Source organism: Microcebus murinus, chromosome 7 (genome assembly GCF_040939455.1).
Source record: "Microcebus murinus isolate Inina chromosome 7, M.murinus_Inina_mat1.0, whole genome shotgun sequence".
In the NCBI taxonomy this organism is placed as follows: domain Eukaryota; kingdom Metazoa; phylum Chordata; class Mammalia; order Primates; family Cheirogaleidae; genus Microcebus; species Microcebus murinus.
In genome coordinates, this window is record NC_134110.1 from 58847408 (window position 1) to 58866582 (window position 19175).

General features: G+C 31.6%; 1 protein-coding gene across 49 annotated transcripts in view; it reads right to left on the reverse strand.

Moving 5' to 3' along the window:
- Positions 1-19175, reverse strand: part of RIMS2 (regulating synaptic membrane exocytosis 2) — a 614692-nt gene that overhangs the window by 117162 nt on the left and 478355 nt on the right. For 16 of the 49 annotated variants that reach the window (XM_076005085.1, XM_076005081.1, XM_076005083.1 and 13 more), the window contains 2 exons: positions 5140-5312; positions 4162-4413 (listed from right to left, as the gene is read on the reverse strand). The exons of 17 other annotated variants lie outside the window; for them this stretch is intronic. In XM_076005085.1, the coding sequence (XP_075861200.1) occupies positions 4162-4413; positions 5140-5312 (425 nt within the window). The remainder of the gene's footprint in view (positions 1-4161; positions 4414-5139; positions 5313-19175) is intronic. 16 more of the 49 variants (XM_020288967.2, XM_012784280.2, XM_076005090.1 and 13 more) reach the window with 1 other exon arrangement.

Consider the following 19175-nt stretch of genomic DNA (forward strand, 5'->3'; position numbering starts at 1 on the left):
TCAAATCATCAGTATAACAGACAATGTTTACTTTCCTGTTTGCTGAGTACTATGTTCATCTAAGCTATGGAAAGGAGCGTGAATCACTGAATCATCCATTCTTCTATTTGATAAACGAAAAAGCCCGGACAGATTAAGTGGGTAGGTATATATGACAGAGTCAGGATGAGAATCTAGGTATTTTAGAGTTCTAACCCAGAATTATTTTCAAGAGACATACTTCTTCCCTTTAAAGGTCTGTAACATAGGCATAAATATGCTGTACACATAGAGTTATATTACATAGTCATGTAATCTATTTTCCCATTTTAACTCTGATCTAGACATGCTATAGGAGCAATGCCTTTGAATAAGTATTTCATTAACAATTATTCTGCTTGCCTTTCTGAAGATTAAAAGAACTTTTTTGCTAGATAATTTAATGGCTTAGTCTCTTAACAGTTATTCATGAAAATTTGAACTGATGCTATCATTTTCCTTCAAAAAAGTTTCTAATCTCAAAAAGAGTAAATCTCTTAAAAAAGAGAAAGTATAATTACACAGCATTTATAGACATGCCTGAGAGCTAAAAGTTTACAAAATTTCAAAGAATTTCTTGATTTTTAAAATTTTGTCTTATGTCCCCTGAATAGAACCTGGAAGAATGAATAGGGTTTAGTTTGAACACAAAGCTAATAACATTGTTGCTTTTGACAATACTATACTTTTCAATATTTGTTTTTCTGTCTTCTATTGAAAATTTATTCAAGATTGCCTCTTTCTGCACCGAATTCTTCTATCAAATATTCTTATGAATTTGTTCATGTATCTTGATGACATTTTTTTTGGATGTGGAGCTATCCTCAAACATCCACTAACACATGGCTAAGAAACTGCTTCAGCCTCAGGCTTAGAAATGTTTTATTTCATCTTTATCTCCACTTCATAATACAGTGCTTGAGAAATTTTCTAAGTAAATATTGGTTGAATAAATGATTTCTCCCTATGGGTCAATGATTTTTTTTTCTAGGCCAGCTTACCAATATATAATATCATACACAATCAGCAAATATAAAAAGATATAAAATTTAAAACACACACACACAGAAAAAAATATTTTAAGTGGCAAGTACTATTTTGATTTTCTGGAGTTCACCATATATAATCTTTAATGATATAGGAGAATTTTACCAGACCTACATATGTGTGTATAAATATAAATAGCTAAGTATGAATGTATTACTCATTAATCAACTTAGTAAAAAATATTATATTCAAACATTTAATAAACCAGTTTTGAATTTATGTTTTGCTATTCATGTTCTACTTGTACATTTAGCAGACTACTATAACATGAACAACATAATTATGCAATGAGAGCTGTATCATGTAGTGAAATCTAATTACCGTAATGAAAATAGCAATTACAATGAATTCTGTGCTAATTTTAAGTACTAGCATTGCTATAAATACTTCGACTCTGATGTTAAAATGTTTTCCCTTTATAAAACTTGGATTACAAGAGAAAAGCATACAATGTTAATGGTGTTCAGATTGAGCAGTCCCTAATCTGAAAAGCCAAAATCTAAAATGGTCCAAAATTCAAAACTTTTGAGAGCTGACATGATACCACAGTGTACCTTTTATTCAAAACACGACATTGTAGGTGAAGACTAAAATACTGCCATTTGTTGTTGTGATTATTTAACCGCTGATACAGGTATTCTGGTGATGTTACTGTGCTGCTTAGTTCCTTGAGCACATTACTTTTTCACTGTATTAATGGTATGTCATTTCTTTTGACTGTTAAGTACTTATGTGTGAAGAAGTATGAGAAAGTGCTTGCTGATGAGTAGCATTTAAATTCACGGTCAAGAATGATGGATGGTGATGCCAAACAACCACAGACTGTCCTGACACCTTTGCCATCTGGTGGTTCAGTGAACACACTTTGTTTCATGCACAAAATTATTTAAAATATTGTATAAAATTATCTTTAGGCCATGTTTATAAGCTATCCATGAAATATAAATAAATTTCATGGTTCTTGGGTTCCATCTCCAAGATCATGTATACAAAAATATTCCAAAATCTGAAAAAAAATCTGAAATCTGAAACACTTCTGTTCTCAAGCATTTCAGATAAGGAATACTCACCTTGTATTATAGAATAGATTATTTTCAATAATGTTGTATAAGCACATAAGTTGTTTTTAATGTTTAAACAATCTATGATTGTGTTTATCAGTTACCATAATGTTACTGGGAATACTTAGACATATATTCCCTTAGAATAAAGATTATTCGAGTTATTGTAAGAAATAAAAACAAATTCAAGAGCCTCTGTTGCAGCAATTAATGAGTGACACCAACATTTTCTTATAAACAATTGCAGTTGATATTTTTTGCCATCATATGGAATATACATTCCCTAGAGAGATTATCTTGGCATCCTCTAGTTTATAGTTCCAGAAATATTTTACATTTAAGCTGAATATAGTGCCTTGATGATCCCTATAGCTAGGAATATACCATCTTTTCCTTTTCCCTATAAAATAATGTGCTTTTTTTCCTGCAGAAAATGATGAAAAAAGTAATGTTTTTAAAAATAGGGAACTTAAGGTTACAGTCTTCTCCAAACCTCTGCCTACCAAGCCAGGTATGTCAATATAGGCAAACACAAATGGATTCATGTGTTCTATCTATACAGTATATAGAAAAAAAAAAAAAACACATTAGAGACATATTTTTCTCTGCTCAAAAAAGAAAGGAAACTCTATGTCTTTTTTTCAAGGACACCTTGGAAAGTTTTTCTCTGGAATTAGTAATGAAATGATCCTTTGCCAAACAAATCAGAAAAATGGTCACCTTTATTAGTTAAACCCATGTAATCATCCAAAGTTAGATAATAAAGACAGAAGGGAATTTACTAGTTTAGACTCGAATCACAAAACATGCCTTACTTAAGATTCACTTTTATGTTTAATGCCTGTTATACAGAAACTTTCATAGAGTACAGATACAAAGAAATCTGAGACAAAAAGTGAAGTGTCATAGCTAACCCACTGAATTGTAGATATCTGTCCCAATTTTCTTTGTCATTAATTAGGAGAAAAGCACAAATTGAGATTGGGTTTAGATATAATAATATGAAATTTGACTTATGAATAGGGTATGCTTTATTAACCAAACTTTGTAGTAACACAAAATCAAATTCTAGACTAATAGAAAACTCAGTTTCTTTAAAATATACATAATTTCCAATTTTCTAGTCTCACATAAATGCAGTAAGAACAACTTTATCTCTTCAAGAAGAATAAAGTCTTCCTGCATACTTGTGCTGATTTGACTGTATGCAGTATATGCAGTTCTATAAACATAGTTTCATACTTAATACTGGCTTGTGATATAAAAATAAAAATATAATTATTTTATGCCCTACTGCTTGTGTTTTTTCCCTGCCTTTCTCACTGTTTGAAGTTCCTTCTCTAGCAGTTTTTCTAAGTTCATGAATTTCAAGAATTGTATAAACCAATATGTTTGCCTTCTAATAAGCCCCGAGGCATCTACCCTTTCTTTTCAGAGTATCGAAAAACACTGCCCCTGCTTCCTCAAGACTCAAATTGCACTAGAACCTATCAGAAAACTAAGAGCCCAGGGAATCAGAGTCTAAATGAAGCCTGCTTTTAGCTAGCTATTTTGTCACTCATTTTTGAAGTTTGATTCTAGTATATAATATTTCTTATAAAATAGGCTAAGTTTTTTCAGCTCCATTAGAAGTTCATTTTAAAGGTTTTGCCTTCTATTCTCCTGAAGTAGTCTTCTCTATTGGTTCAGGATTTTCAAGTTTCTGTTTTCATTCATCTTTAGACTTTATAAATGGGGAAGATATACAGTAATTCATACTAAAACAGCTAAAGGAAAATTTAAATTTGATTCAACTAGTCTTATAGAACTTGGAAACCAAATCAATCAGACTCTCACAGCTAGTGGATACAAATTAAAGACTGTTTAATGTCAATTTATTTGATAATAGTTTGCCAACATATTCATAAGTTGTATTATAAGCTAAATAGATAAAATACAAGAAAATAAATCAAATATAAATGGTAAAGTAATTTTTAGGAATAGTAAAAGATACTATACTACTAATGGAAGATGTATAAAAATAAACATATTTTACCTGGAATCATCTTGTGAGAATCTCCTTTGCAAATCCTTTTTATTCCACTGTTCTTTTTCTTTCCCTTGCTCAGGTAAATCTTGTATTTTTTCCTCGTCTCCTGATTCTCTGTTTTTCTCCTCATTACACATTTTTGTAATCTCTTTCCCTTGCCCATTCTCATTAATTCCTTCTTCTTTTACCTCTTCCTTCTCATGAACTATCTCTTCAAGCTTATCCCTTTCTTTCCCTCCCTCTTCTATGCCCTTTGGTCTTTTGAAAGCAACACAATGGAAGGCATGCAAATAAAGACAAAGAAAAAAAAAGAAAAGAAAGAAAGTCAAGAAAAAATACATACAAAATTAAACAGAAAGCAGAAAGGTAATGAAAACTTTCAAAACATAAGTAAAAATTATATCTTTTAAACACTGAAAACTTTTTTCAGTGTATACCAGAGAACTGTGTAAGCAAAATCACATTTACCTTTTACAAATTTAGAGGTAAAAAAGGCAAAAGTTGTGGTCTATTATAGATTTTTAAAAATTTAATAGGTGTAAAAATATGATTTAGCTTAGATGTCCATAAAATCTATAGGACAAGGGAGAAATGCAAATTATATTTATAAATTTTCTCAAGAGGATGAGAAATTTTCCATGCTTTTATAAAAATTTCAGGAGGATGGGAAAACATCCTACTAAAAAAGTAATATTCTTATGTTTTCTGAATCACTGAAATGTATTCAGCTAGGAAGAAAAAGCCCCTCCAAAATATTATTGTTCATATTCCTTGGAACATTAAAACATTCAAGTCTCACTTAACCATCACTTTAATTTCATAAAGATATAATAACAATATTAATTTTTAAATTATAAATATGAAAAAAATTATTTCAAGTAAACTAGTAAGCAAAATTGTCAACAATTCCATACAATTTTTTCTGTGCAAGAAGTCTAAAATGTGAATTAATGGAGTTTACTGCTAAAGTTTACTGCCCCTTACCTGATCTTCTTGTTTCCTCTTGGCCGTTCTGATTGGACAGACATGTAGCTTGTGCTGCTGAAACGAGAAGCACTACTAGTCCTTGAAACCGCAGATATATCACTTACATCACTGTCCGAAGATTTAGTGGAAATGTTATCTGCCCCTCTATGAGGATCCCATCCTGATCGATACTGTTAACACAGATTGACAAATACGCAGAAGTTGTCAGTATTACCACACAAAGCAATTATTAGCTTTCTCCTATTTCAGCACTTTAATTGTCCACAGAGGATACTGCAAAACCCTACTCAGTTGCATATAAAACAAAAGTGAATGGCAATTATCCTAAAAGAAAAATTTAATTTATATGAAACTCTTGTTTTTAGCAAAGTAATTAGAACATTTTCACCACGCCCCAAGGAAGGCCATTAAAATAGTTTCAATACAGCACTGGCCTTAGGAAAGAACATTTAGCTAAAATCTGGGAAATAAACATTTGGCTTAATATTAGGAAGTAGAATTTTTTATTTTTGAATAAAATTAAGAAAAAAACAGTATGATAAAATTGCCATTGTAACTTATAAAAACCAATTCTAGTAGCCATCAGTTTTTTTCTTTAATCCATTATGCTTCTCTGAAAACCTAGAGATAATATAAAATCTAATTATTAAAACACTAACTCTTTTTAGAAAATCTAAGAGAAAAAAGAAAGTTTAATTATTGAATGGTTGCTGGAATTTTGATGAATCCTAGAAATACTAGAAAAAGTAATTATTTACAATAGTTTAAACTTCCTGGAATTGAAATAATCAGATGGTTAATGGGCACAGCCAGGGTGCAGAGTATTCTTGAGTGCTCAAATATTCTGGTAAATTGAAAATCATCATAAATGTTTTATGTTAATGACCTACTCTCACAAAATACATATAATGCATAAACTAATGCACCAAATTTAATTTAATTGTTGACAACAAGAGATCATTTGCTAACAGTTCTCATATTAGGATGTAAAAAGTATAGACTCTAGAGTCTAGAAAACCTCGAGTAAGCAAAACTCTTGCTAACTAGGTAAATTTGATCAAATTATTTAATACTTATAAGCCTTCTTAAATAATAAGGATAATAATACCTTCTTTGCAAAGTTGCTTTGAAAATTAGAATTAAGACATGTGTGGTATCTAGCATGATGTAAATAAAAGTAGCCAGTATCATTACTGTATTATTACTACTTGGCAGTACTACAGTATTCTTACTATAAACATCAAATATGGCCATTATTGAGTTAAGAGAATATTTGATAATAGATTTTTCTTTATTCATATGCACTTTAAACATAATATTGAAACATCCTTATCTAGTTAATTTTGGAATAGAGAATTTTCTAGATACTGACAAATTTCACAAAGAGGTGCTTATATAAACCACTTGCTATGATTTGAAGAATCATTACCTAATAAACAATCCTCCATGAATAACAATTCATTGCAAATATAAATAGGCATAAACATTTTGGCCAGGAAAAACTGGATGGCAGCAGAGCATAATTTAAACATTAGATCCTGATCTGTTGTTTTTATTTTTTTCTAGGACTTCCCAGTATCTATATATATTTTGGTTAATAACTGACCCTTTTTTCAAATGTAAGATAAAGGGATTATTTCTAAAGCTCCATAAATTTTTTATCAAATCTATTAATCTTGCAATATACATTCAAATTAGGTGAGAATTAGCCTTTCTTAGTCCATTTCAATATTCTACTTTGTTAGATAAACTCTCAATTGTCAAAAAGCATACAACAAAATTCTTCTCAAAATTGTTGCCTATTCCCACGAAATATCTATTTAACTAGAACTGTAGTGTTTGATTTTAAAGGGAATATTATTTTTTTTACAGTAGATTTATTTGGAGAAAATTTAACTCATGATATTCTTTTACAATTAAAGTCATTTTAAAATACAAAAAAAAAATTCGCTTTAAATGACAATGTCTTAAACCATTTCCTAGAAGAGCATTTCAGTGTGTGGAGCCACCATTATCTATGCTACCTATCTACCTGTCTAATATATTGTACATACATATAAAATAAATTGTATGTTTATATATTTTTCACTAAATTTAATTCGATCTCAAGGTGAGACAGATATGAAAGTCTTTCATTTTCTTTATATATTTTCTGGGCATTTTATTTATATAAAAATCAAAGTTTTGAAATTTTTCAAAGCTATAAAATTGTTCAATAGATATTATACTGTATTTAGGGGACATTTTTCTTTCTTATTCTCAAAATTATATAAATAGAGAAGCAGTCTGCTACTATTTCTTTCAAAATACTTTATAATTAGGTAGAAAAACAGTTTGGGTATTATATTTCTTATTTACTTTTGCTCATGTGACTATTAAATCCTCTGAATTAACATGAAAAACTGTAAGTTTTGACCATGGAGGCAGTAAGGGTAATAATGTAATCATCAAGAGGCAATGCTCTGGAGTGAGACTGAATCATTGGTCTGAATTCGAGCTGCGTTAATTATTAGGTTTGTGATCTTGGATCAACTGCTATGAGTCTCAGTTTTTCATCCGTTAAAATAAGGGCAACAACTGTATTCATCTTCTAGGTTTGCTCCAAGGATTAAAGAAGATAATGCATGTAAAGCACTTAGCACAATATATGACACACAACAAGAATTTAATAAATGACAAATGATGACAATGATGATGATTAGATAAATAATAGGTGAACACTGGTTTAAATCAATTTCAGGAATATCTTTAGCTAAAGAAATATTAGATAGAAATAGTTAACAATAAATATATAAACCCAACTTTACCACTGACTCCTAGCATGTCCTCAGGCTGCACCTTTCCCATTCAGCCAGGTTCATCCACATCCCATCACTTTGTAGGGAAATAATGATTCCCAACTGCAGGATGAGGAATAGCTTTAACTCAGCAGGAAATACATATGACATTTTTTGGCTGACACAGAACATACCTCACTTTAAATATTTATCTTGGTACGTCTTCCTGTCCCAAAACACCTGGCACTTTTGTATCTCATTGCTTCCCTGATTGGTTCTTGTCCAATCTGTTTTGCCTTTATTTCCGAACCTTAACAGCTTACTTGACTTTTGAATTTCAGTAGTTAGGATTCTGATTTTGCCTGCTCTAGCCATTGTCTTTTTAAGTCTGTCATGACTTTTAGTCCTGTTGCTATTATTCATAGGTTCATACAGGTTAGTTAGCCTAAGGCTAAAGAATTTGTTTAATTTTAAAAGCACATGTAAGCATGGTGTGCATTGTATATAACTTTGAGATCTGTCAGATAATTCAGTTGGCTAAGCTCAAATTTTAGATACGCAAAATTCAAGGAAAGATTCCCCATACTACAGTTTTATGCCTTTTATGTACTGCATCATATACTACTTTGTAATAGGGCTTTATATGTGTGTGTATGTGTGTGTAAATATGTTCATGTTTAATTTTCAAATCCTTTATTAGAATATAAACTCCAGAAGCCCAGGACAATATCTTCCTCACCTTTGCATCTCTTTCAGCACTTAAGAGTTAAAGATTTAATTTTATTTTTAGTTAAATTAAACTCTGAGGTTTAGCCTTCTTACCAGTAAGATAAGGGTAAACCCTATTTTAAGAATTCTTGAGAAATATATATTCAAAATACCCATGTAGCATGCTTAGCAAATAGTAGAGGCTTATTTCCAGTGTCTACAGCAGAAGGTCATTAAATAAAAACACTGAATGAAATAGTTTATACAAAGAAAGAATAGAAATTAACTAAAAGCTCTAGTTTGATGATGATTCTGTTATCTACTTAAGGCTTGTACCAAATGTATTTCTCTGTTGACTTCTAAGCAACTGAGCATGTTTACCATTAGGATATAGCTCAAGCTTCCATTAAAAATAGACATATAATTAAAAGAATGGGAAATGTGGACAGTGAGAAAGAATATAAAAATATTTTTATAAATAAAATTTTAGAAGAATATTTTGAACATATTTAGAATATAATATCTTCACATATACAACTCAAAATAAGCCCCAAGAAATTTAAGCATGAAATGTCCTAGTACTAGAGTTTACATTAAAAATAGTCAAATGTAGGCCGGGCGCGGTGGCTCATGCCTGTAATCCTAGCACTCTGGGAGGCCGAGGCGGGCGGATTGCTCGAGGTCAGGAGTTCGAAACCAGCCTGAGCGAGACCCCGTCTCTACTAAAAATAGAAAGAAATTAATTGACCAACTAAAAGTATATATACAAAAAATTAGCCGGGCATGGTGGTGCATGCCTGTAGTCCCAGCTACTCGGGAGGCTGAGGCAGGAGGATCACTTGAGCAAACAGGAGGAGTTTGAGGTTGCTGTGAGCTAGGCTGACGCCACGGCACTCACTCTAGCCTGGGAAACAAAAGTGAGACTCTGTCTCAAACAAAAAAAAAAAAAAAAAAAAAATAGTCAAATGTAGTTTTGCTTTATCTAAAGTATGAGAAATAAGTTATATACTTTAACAGTGAGATAGACGTGGCTAAATTATTATTATAGCAAGGTAATGAGCCATGAATGTGAATAAGTAAATTCATTTATTTAGGAAATGGTTGGTGTTGTCTTGGCACTATTCAATACATAATATTTTAAATAATTAGCATATACTAGAATACAGTTGACAGCTGAACAATGAATGATATGGTCATCATTCTTTTTATTGGAATAAAAACAAAAATTTACTGCATAGGATTACATGATCTCAGCTGAAAACTGCTCTGACTAGAGAACATTAAAATCTTGGAAGAGAGTGGAGAAGCTTTTCCCGAAAACATTTTGATGTTTTGTACATTACTATTAAGCAGATCATGAACTAGAAAAATTTACAGGAAATGATTATTCTTCAGGATGTTCCAGACTCTAAAGAGTTCCTAAGTGCCTAGGAAAATGTAATGTTCTTCCTCTAGATCTAGCATTAGTGGAAAATAATAGCATATCTGCAAAGCTCTATTGAAAAGAAGGCTATTATTAACATTCTAGAATGAAATACTTAAGAAAAAGCTAAAGTCAAATTGTTAAAATAAAAATTCCATTTTCTCCAGTATCCTCATTTGAAGTTCTTAGGTTAGGTAATTTCCTACTTGATTTCTCTACAGCATCTTGGCAACTCTTGTTGTTTGAGCTTCATACATAAACTTCTCAGACAAAAGAGACGGGTGAAATTATGAGAGTTTTCTTAAACACTGCATATCTTCAATTTTATAAATCTCACTAGATAACTGCCATTTGTTGTCTAAAATACTATTTCAAAAGTTGATTGTTTCAAAATACTGGGCATTAAAAAACCCAATTTTGAAGAAAAATAAGTTTTATGCTATCAAGAAATACTTGGAGGGATATTCATATATTATTCAGGGAAGAAATACACAGAGTTGATAAAAAAAATAGGGAAAAAACCAGGGCAAACATAATCTTTGGAAAAGAAAGGGAAGTCTGAGGTTCTGTGCAGGGCTCTTGCTGGGGGTATAGAGGAGAAGACAGAGGCAGAGGGAGTTCTGGCACTGTAGTCAATTAAATAACCATGTGAGTAAGAAGATGCTCTCATTTTTGCCATCCTATTTCTTATTTCATATTATAATTCAAAGAGAATAGTTGTTGCCCTTTGATAATATCACAATTGCAGGTACTCTCTCTTTGAGGAGCTACTTCCATATAATTTTTTCTTCTGTCAAAGTTTGTATCAGTGCCTAATCTGAATGCCATATTTTACAAAAATGTATTTGTCTGAGATAATTTTGTTTATACATGACTCCTACAAATGGTATTGTGTGATGATGGTCTCTACTTGTGAGAAAGAAGGCAGAGAAAAAAGGCCACAGACACTTGAGGACTCATTTAAGTTACTCTTGTAAATAATATTCTGCAAATGAAATCCCAGTTTGAAAGATTGCTGGTAGCTGCAGAGCTCAAAGGGAAGGAAGAGTTCTGGAATAAAGCTGAGCTTAATGAATATCATGCCTCAGTCTGGAATGGAGTCAAGGATCTAAATTTTTCACTGGAGATTGAGGTACTGAGTTTTCTCTCTTGATGATATTCAGGCCTTCTGGTATCTTCCACCTGGTATGGTTATTAAACTAGCTATGATTATTATGTATATATCCTGTGAAAGGCACTGTTCTAAATAATATATGTGGATCATTTTAGCTAATCCTCCCAAAGTTTGCAAGGTGGCCTTTGTGATAGTTGGAGTCAGGTGAAGTACTGTCAGGTACTTCCTTCTTCTCTCTTCCAGAAACTTTTCCATTATGGCTTCTCAGATAATGTCATTCATGATTTCTCCCCTATCTCCTTGACGGTTCCTTCTTAATCTCCTTTCTTGGATTTGCTTTCCCTAAATTGATGTTAAATTATATTGTCTCAAAGTCTCCATCTTTATGCCTCTTTTCTTTCCACTATGTGTATTTCCACAGGATGATCTAATCCTATCCATTTTAACTACCACATCATGACTGATAAATCCTTACCTTTTGCTTCACCTCTCTCCCAAACTTCAGATCTGTGTTTCTAGATGCTAACAGGACATCTCTTATATGCTGTTTAGCAGCTACCTCAAATTCAATATAGCCCAAACGAAATTTATTCTCTTTCATTCAATACTGGCTCTTCTTGTATCTCTTATATTCCCTGGACTATTTATTAGGCTCAATATCCAACTAAAACCAAGAAAACATTTAAATTATCTCTGATTCCTCCTTCCCCAAAATACTGCATTCTAATCAGTCAAGAAATATTGCATACTCATTTAATGGAAACTATTATCATCTCAATATTTAGCTATTTTGGGATTATGAGTGGGTCTTTGGTTTTTAGGTAATTAGAGTATTTAAAACCTATTTATTTGTGGCAGTTGCTGCTGGATGTCTATCCAAGACTCCTTCTCCCTCTTTATTCTTTTTTTGAGACAGAATCTTGCTCTGTTGCCTGAGCTAGAGTGAAGTGGCATCATTATAGTTTACTGCAGCCTCCAACTCCTGGGCTCAAGCAATCCTCTTGCCTCAGCCTCCTGAGTAGGTGGGACTACAGGCATGCACCACCATGCCCAACTAATTTTTTTTTTTTTTTGTAGAGACAGGGTCTTCCTATTGCCCCCACTAGTCTTGAACTCCTGGGCTCAAGCAACCCTCCAACTCGGTCTACTAAAGTGCTAGGATTACAGGCGTGAGTCTCCACACCTGGTCTTTTCTCCTTTATTTATTTATTTTTTTGAGACAGAGTCTTACTCTGTTGCCTGGGCTGGAGTGCCATGGCATCAGCCTAGCTCACAGCAACTTCAAACTCTTGGGCTCAAGCAATCCTACTGCCTCAGTCTCCCAAGTAGCTGGGACTATAGGCATGTACCACCATGCCCAGCTAATTTTTTTTCTATATATTTTTAGTTGTCCAGCTAATTTCTTTCTATTTTTAGTAGAGATAGAGTCTTGCTCTTGCTCACGCTGTTCTTGAACTCCTGAGCTTAAAGGATCCACCTGCTTCAGTCTCCCAGAGTGCTAGGATTACAGGCGCAAGCCACTGTGCCCAGCCCACGTTATTCTTTACTGAAAGAATACATACTGATTTTAACAACAGCAACAAAATATAACAACTTCATTTTCTAGGATCCCTTGTAGCTAAGGTGATCATGTGACATGAATCTGACTTCTGAGGTATCAGCAGAAATCTATGGAGTAGGATTTTGGGAGAGCAAATGTTTTTCTGATTACAGTGGGCTTATCAGCTGGTATGGTCATTTGCCTTTCCCTCTTCTCTTTCTGATTAAACATAAGTCTACAGGTATAGTAGCCATTCTATGACAATGAGGGTAAATGCCTTACTCTAAGAAAGGGGAACAAGAAGACAGAGTGCTTGGTTCCTTAAGAAATGGCACCAGCTCTGAGCTGCTGTTTGGATTCCTTGTTATGTGGGGGTGGGGGGAGTTCTTATTTATTCACATTATTTTGTTAGGAGTTTTGTTGTGAATAGTTGAATGCCAACTTGACTGATACATCTTCCTCTAAATGTAAACTCTTCTTGATTTTCTGACTTCATGATATAAAGACATATATATTAGAGATATATATTCTCTAAGAAATAATATTAATGAAGATCATAATATAGTCATCTAATTTTGATGACAGTAATATATCACAATGACCATGGGATTGCATTGAAAGATATGAATGTGTAATTGTTCTTCCACTTACTAGTAGTTATGTAATCTCAGGCAAATGTCTTAACTTTTTTGAGTCATTTTCTAAATCTATAGAGTAGAGATAATAACTTCTTCATAGGCCCAATGTGAGCTTTAAATAAGATCACAGGTCTTGACACATAATAAATATTTACCATAATAATAATTAGGCATAGTCCATGATGAAACTAAAGAAGCTCTAGATTATGATACTGCATTTTCTCCATCATTAAACTATAATCTCAAATATTTTACCTTGACTTAAAGAATGTGAAAATGACTATGAAAACTTCATAAATAGGCTATGAAAACTTCCTAATTCCATTTCTCATTTAAAAAAAAATATTGTCAACACCAGATAGTTTTTTTACTTCAGGTAGGGTAACATCAAACCTGACTTGGAAATTCTGGTATATTCATTCTTGAAACTGTTTAACTTGGATTAGTTTTTATAATTATGTTTATACTTGATATTTAGTAAAGTTAAACTCAGGAAAGTAACTACCCATTACCATAACACTAATAATAATTAAAATTTGAATAAATTTATGGTTTAAAACAACTTTCAAATATTTTATATATTGTTTTCTCTTTCCCAACATCTGATAAGGCAGCTAATTTTTAAATTTACTGATAATATGTAATATAACACATAATACTTAGCCATTTATGATTTAGATATATCCATGTAAGGAAAATGATTTTTTTCTTTTTCAACAGCTTTAGTTTTAGATTTATTTGTATGCCCTTTGTTATTCAGTAATATCTCAAACTCATGTCATCTGAAACATATTTTTTCCTTCCTTCTTTTTTTTTTTTTTTTTGTTGAGACAGAGTCTTTCTCTGTCACCCTAGCTAGAGTGCAATCATGATAGCTCATTGCAATCTCAAACTCCTGTGCTTAAGTGATCCTCCTGCCTCAGCCTCTTAGGTAGCTGGGACTACAGCTGGTTACCACCACACCCAACTAAGTTTTCTATATTTTGTAGACACAGGATCTGGTTCTTATTCAAGCTGGTTTGAACTCCTGACCTCAAGCAATCCTTGAATAGCACCAACTGGGTTTACATTCCCATTTGGGATGGAGCCAACAGTTAAACCAGGGGCAAAGACAAACAATTACATCTTGCTTGAATAAAAGCAATAGCCTCTGAATGGGACTTCTTGTCTTTAATCTCCTTTTCAATTACATCTTAAATATATCATTAAAGTTATATTCCCAAAGCACAAATTTGTTCATACTAGTGACTTCCTCAAAAATCTTCAAAACCCATCATTCGATATAGGTTTTATAAAAATATAGAGAAATAATATAGAACATAAATAAAATATATATTAAAATAGTAGATTAATATTGCTATAAATATTAACATATAGGATATTAAGTAATATAGATATTTGACATAATAATATAGAAGAACATAAACATAAAATAGAGAGGAACATTCTATATTGTTAACTGAAAGATTCAAAGTTCTCCACAATCCAGTCCTAGCCAACTTTTCCATTCTTTTCTCCTAAAATGTTTCCTAATTTGTTGTATATTTCCACCCTAAAAAACTACTGGCTACTTCTAAAACATGGCTTGGGCTCATGTACTTTTATAACACGGTTGAAGCTCTCTCCTCAGCCTGAGAAATCCTTCACCTTGTATATTCTATTTCCAGATTTCTTATAGCCAAACAAATATTTCTGTTGTTATTCTTCCTTCATATAGTTTTCTTTTATTATATCACTTAACAAAACCTACTTGTACGGTCATTACTTAGGTACATGTGCTTCCCTAATTAGATAGTTTGGAAGGAGTATGCTGACCTGCCTCCTTCCTCCCTTTCTTCCCTTTCTCCTTCCTTTCCTACCAACCTCTCTTCCTTTCTTTTTCCCCCCTCTTCATCTGTTCTCCCTTACTTCCTTCTTCATTCACTCTTTCCTACATTTTATTGCTATTCATTTGGTCTCTGGTAATTTTTTTTCTTTTAATTTTGCAGAACCAAAATCCAGAATTATAGTTAATCAGCTTCAGGAACAGGTAAGCAGTTACAAGTTGCAAATAATAGAAAGATACCAAATTTGCAAAAATATGTTCAGATGGAAAAAACAAAAATAAAAACAAAAGCCATGAAAACTCATATAAATGTTCTTTATTTAAGAGAAAAGCCCAGGAAAGTTATTTGGTGGTGAAATATGCTTTAGGTTATTTGTTCATCAATGAGTCATTCAATAATTCATAATATTTTAAAGCTGAAAGAGATCTCACAGAGTATCTAGCTTTCTCATTTTACAGATGAGAAAAGGGAGAAACAGAGAAGTTAAATGAATTGACTAAGATTATACAACTTGTTAGTGTTAATGGCTTTCTACTTCTTTTCATTTAAAAATATCTGTTTTCACTTTTATCACTGTGATAATTTGTGTTACTTTTAATGGGACACTGGGCAAATAAATTTAGAACAGTCATTTATTTTAAAAACATCCAAATATTGTTTTCTACTTAAGGAATATATTTTAAAATAAAAATTTACTTCCTTTTCTGAAATTTTGAAAAATACGTCTAAAATGATATGTATAATCGCAATACAAAAACATCATTAAAATATCATTACTTGTAAGTATAATTCCATGGATTTTAGCAAAGTAAAACTTTAAAATAATAAAAAAATAATATCATATAAAGTAACTTAAATAAAAAGATGTTTTATTTCCTATTGAAATAACTCATTTAAACCTGTTTATGATTCACATGATTTGTTTTTTATTTTTGGTGGGGACTTAAGAAGTAACCTGAAAATGGCCAATCATAAAATCATAGCCATTTTCTTTGTTAGGAAGTTGTATTGAGCTAGTAGGTTTTGATTTATCCAACAGAATAGAGTTCAACTCTAAGTTTTTTTCTTATTACTCCTACTTCACATGTTATAATAAAAAATAACTACCATCTGGGGGGAGGGAAGGGGAAGGAGCAATATTTGTAACCCTAACAATATTTGTACCTCCATAATATGATGAAATAAAAATCATGTTCTAATAAAAATAATAATAATAAAAAAAAATAACTACCATTACTAGGCACTCCCTTGTGCCAAGCCTAGTGCTGTAGTCTTTCATATACAATGTTTCTATCTTCTGGAGTTAGCACCAGCCTAAAGTTCCTTCCTTCATATGAGATACTATTCTAAGGCTATATTATTTCCAGATCATTTTACGATCTTCAAAACTGATGAAATAGAAATAATAAAATTTTCAAATGTTTAGTAAAATATTAGATTTTGTTAGCTAATAAATAATATCTGTAATCATTCCAACTGAAGAAAAATTACAACCAATTTTTGTGCTCATGAATAAAACTGCTGCATAACAAAATTATAGATACATTCATATTGTAATTAGCCAAATTAAGTTGAAATTATATTAGATATGGATAGCTCCACATTGCCCCAAATGACTGTTCTTACTGACTAAAGGTTTTGATATAAATGTTGATTCAAAATTGGCTATCATTTATTTTGTGTAAAATAACAGGCAAAACATTATACACATAAATTTATTCTCTAAATCATAATTATTATGCCATGTTTCTCAAAAAATTTATATAAATTCAAGCATTCATGAGAATACATCTATTAGAGAGCCTTTCACTGACCAAAGATTACTGAATCAATGAATGAAATGTTAGAACTGAAAGAAGAAAAATACAGAAAATCTATTTTAAATCTAATTTTAAAAAATAGGTTTTTATGAGATTAAATGATTTCTTAATTAATGATGAAATTACTTAAAACCCACATGTTAATACATAGTAGTTCTGTTCAATGCTCCCTCCAAAGTACCATATATTTGGGTAGTATTTTACAAGTATATCTCAATTTGTAGATAGAAGAAAGTTAAGTTGTGAAGAACTATTGGGCAACTTATCCAAAGTCTTATCACTTAAGTTGTGGAATCAAAATTAGAACCCAAAGCTTCCCATTCTTTCTCAGTATTCTTTCTATTATGATTATCTCTAGATGGAAATAAATATTCATATGCTCATTAGCAAATGCGCTTTTGACTCTTGTGCAATAACCTACCCATACCTTCTCCAGAAAATCTTATCTTGTCCTTATATTGCTATAAATGCTTAAAATTCACTTCTTCTAAAACCTTTTCCAAACTATCCTACTCCTATCATTTTAACTTCTCCTCCACATCCATGCCCGTGTTCATTCACTAAAAATAATCTCATTGAGTGCTTATTATGGCCAAGGCAATGTGCCTGCCACTGGAGAGACTACAAAGATGAATAAATATATTTTATATAATTTATGTATTCTCAAGATATATATAGTTTAATATAAAAGACAAAAATCAAGCAAATAATCAGTGTTTAAGACAGAACATATGTATTTATTAGTTAATAAATGCCTTGGTTCAGAAGGTATATATGTTTTTACATATCTGTTAATTTGAATATTCTTATACTTATTATTTATGTATCCATATTTAATCCTTTGATTGGAAAGAATGTGTCTGCCCCATTTTATCATATTTTCTTCCTTTTTTCTCCATATCCTCCCTAATTCTACAAAGAAAGATCTCTCTCCCTTCTGTGGTTCGTAATCATTCATCCCCTATAGGTATTCTGGTTATTAGCAAGCCAGTAACTCTGGAAGCTTGATGAAAGCAAAGATAAAGGCATAAATTTATGTTTTTGCTGGAGGTAGAAGGAAAATGTTCCCCTTGTGTATTCTTAGGCAATATATAGGAAGAAATTATGATCTTGGCAATAGCAGCTATTGTCTGTAGATTGACCCTTTTACCTATAGGTAGCTGGATGAAATTTTCAAAAAATTCTTTCCTGTGTCAGTTTTTACAAACATAATATTTACTAAAAAGGGAAAAATTAAAATTTTTTCTATAATTCTTTAGTGTTCTGTAACACATAAGTTGCTCTTAATAGTCATCTCAAATGACTTCTTCATAATTAAAAAATATTCTTTTTATATTTCTTGACCTAAATTATAATTATATATGGTACCACGTAGCAATTCACAAATGCCTGTAAAGGAAAAAGACTCATCCTTGAATGTCAGAATGAAATTATGGCTAAGAGAACTATATATTTAAATGCGGTTTAATGGCTAAGAAAGATAACTTTAAAACTGAATTTGCAAACACAAAATGAAAATATTTTATCTATTTTATTTTATTCTATTTTATTTTATTCTATTTTATTTAAATCAAAAATATTTTGATTTAAAACAGTAGTTGAAAAAATAGGAAGAAATAGAAAGAGAATGTAACAAAATCAAAAAAGAAACAAAAAAGTTCAAAGCAAAATAGCTACAGTTAGTTGCCTTAAAATCCTTACTCACATTATAATCAAATATGCTTTAATAATGCATTAAAATGCTAATTTAAAAGAACATTAGCTACTACTCTGTAGAGATGTGTTGGACTCTGTAGAGATGTGTATGGACTGAATTGTGTTCCCCCAAAATGTTGAAGTCTTAATTCCCCGTATCTTAGAATGTGACTGTATTTAGAGATAGGTCCTTTAAAGTGGTAATTAAGGTAAAATGAGGTCACATAGGTGGGCCCCAATCCAATCTAAATGGTGTCCTTATAAGAAGAGATCAGTACATAGACTTACACAAAGGGAAGACACAGCAAGAAAGAGGCCATCTGCAAACCAAAGAGAGCCTCAGAAGGAACCAAGCCTGTTGACACCTTGATCTTAAATTTCTAGCCTCCAAAACTGAGAAAATAAATTTCTATTCTTTGAAACACTCAGTATATGATATTTTGTTATGGCAGCCCTAGTAAACTGATATGAATGTTAAGGAAAAAGGAATGT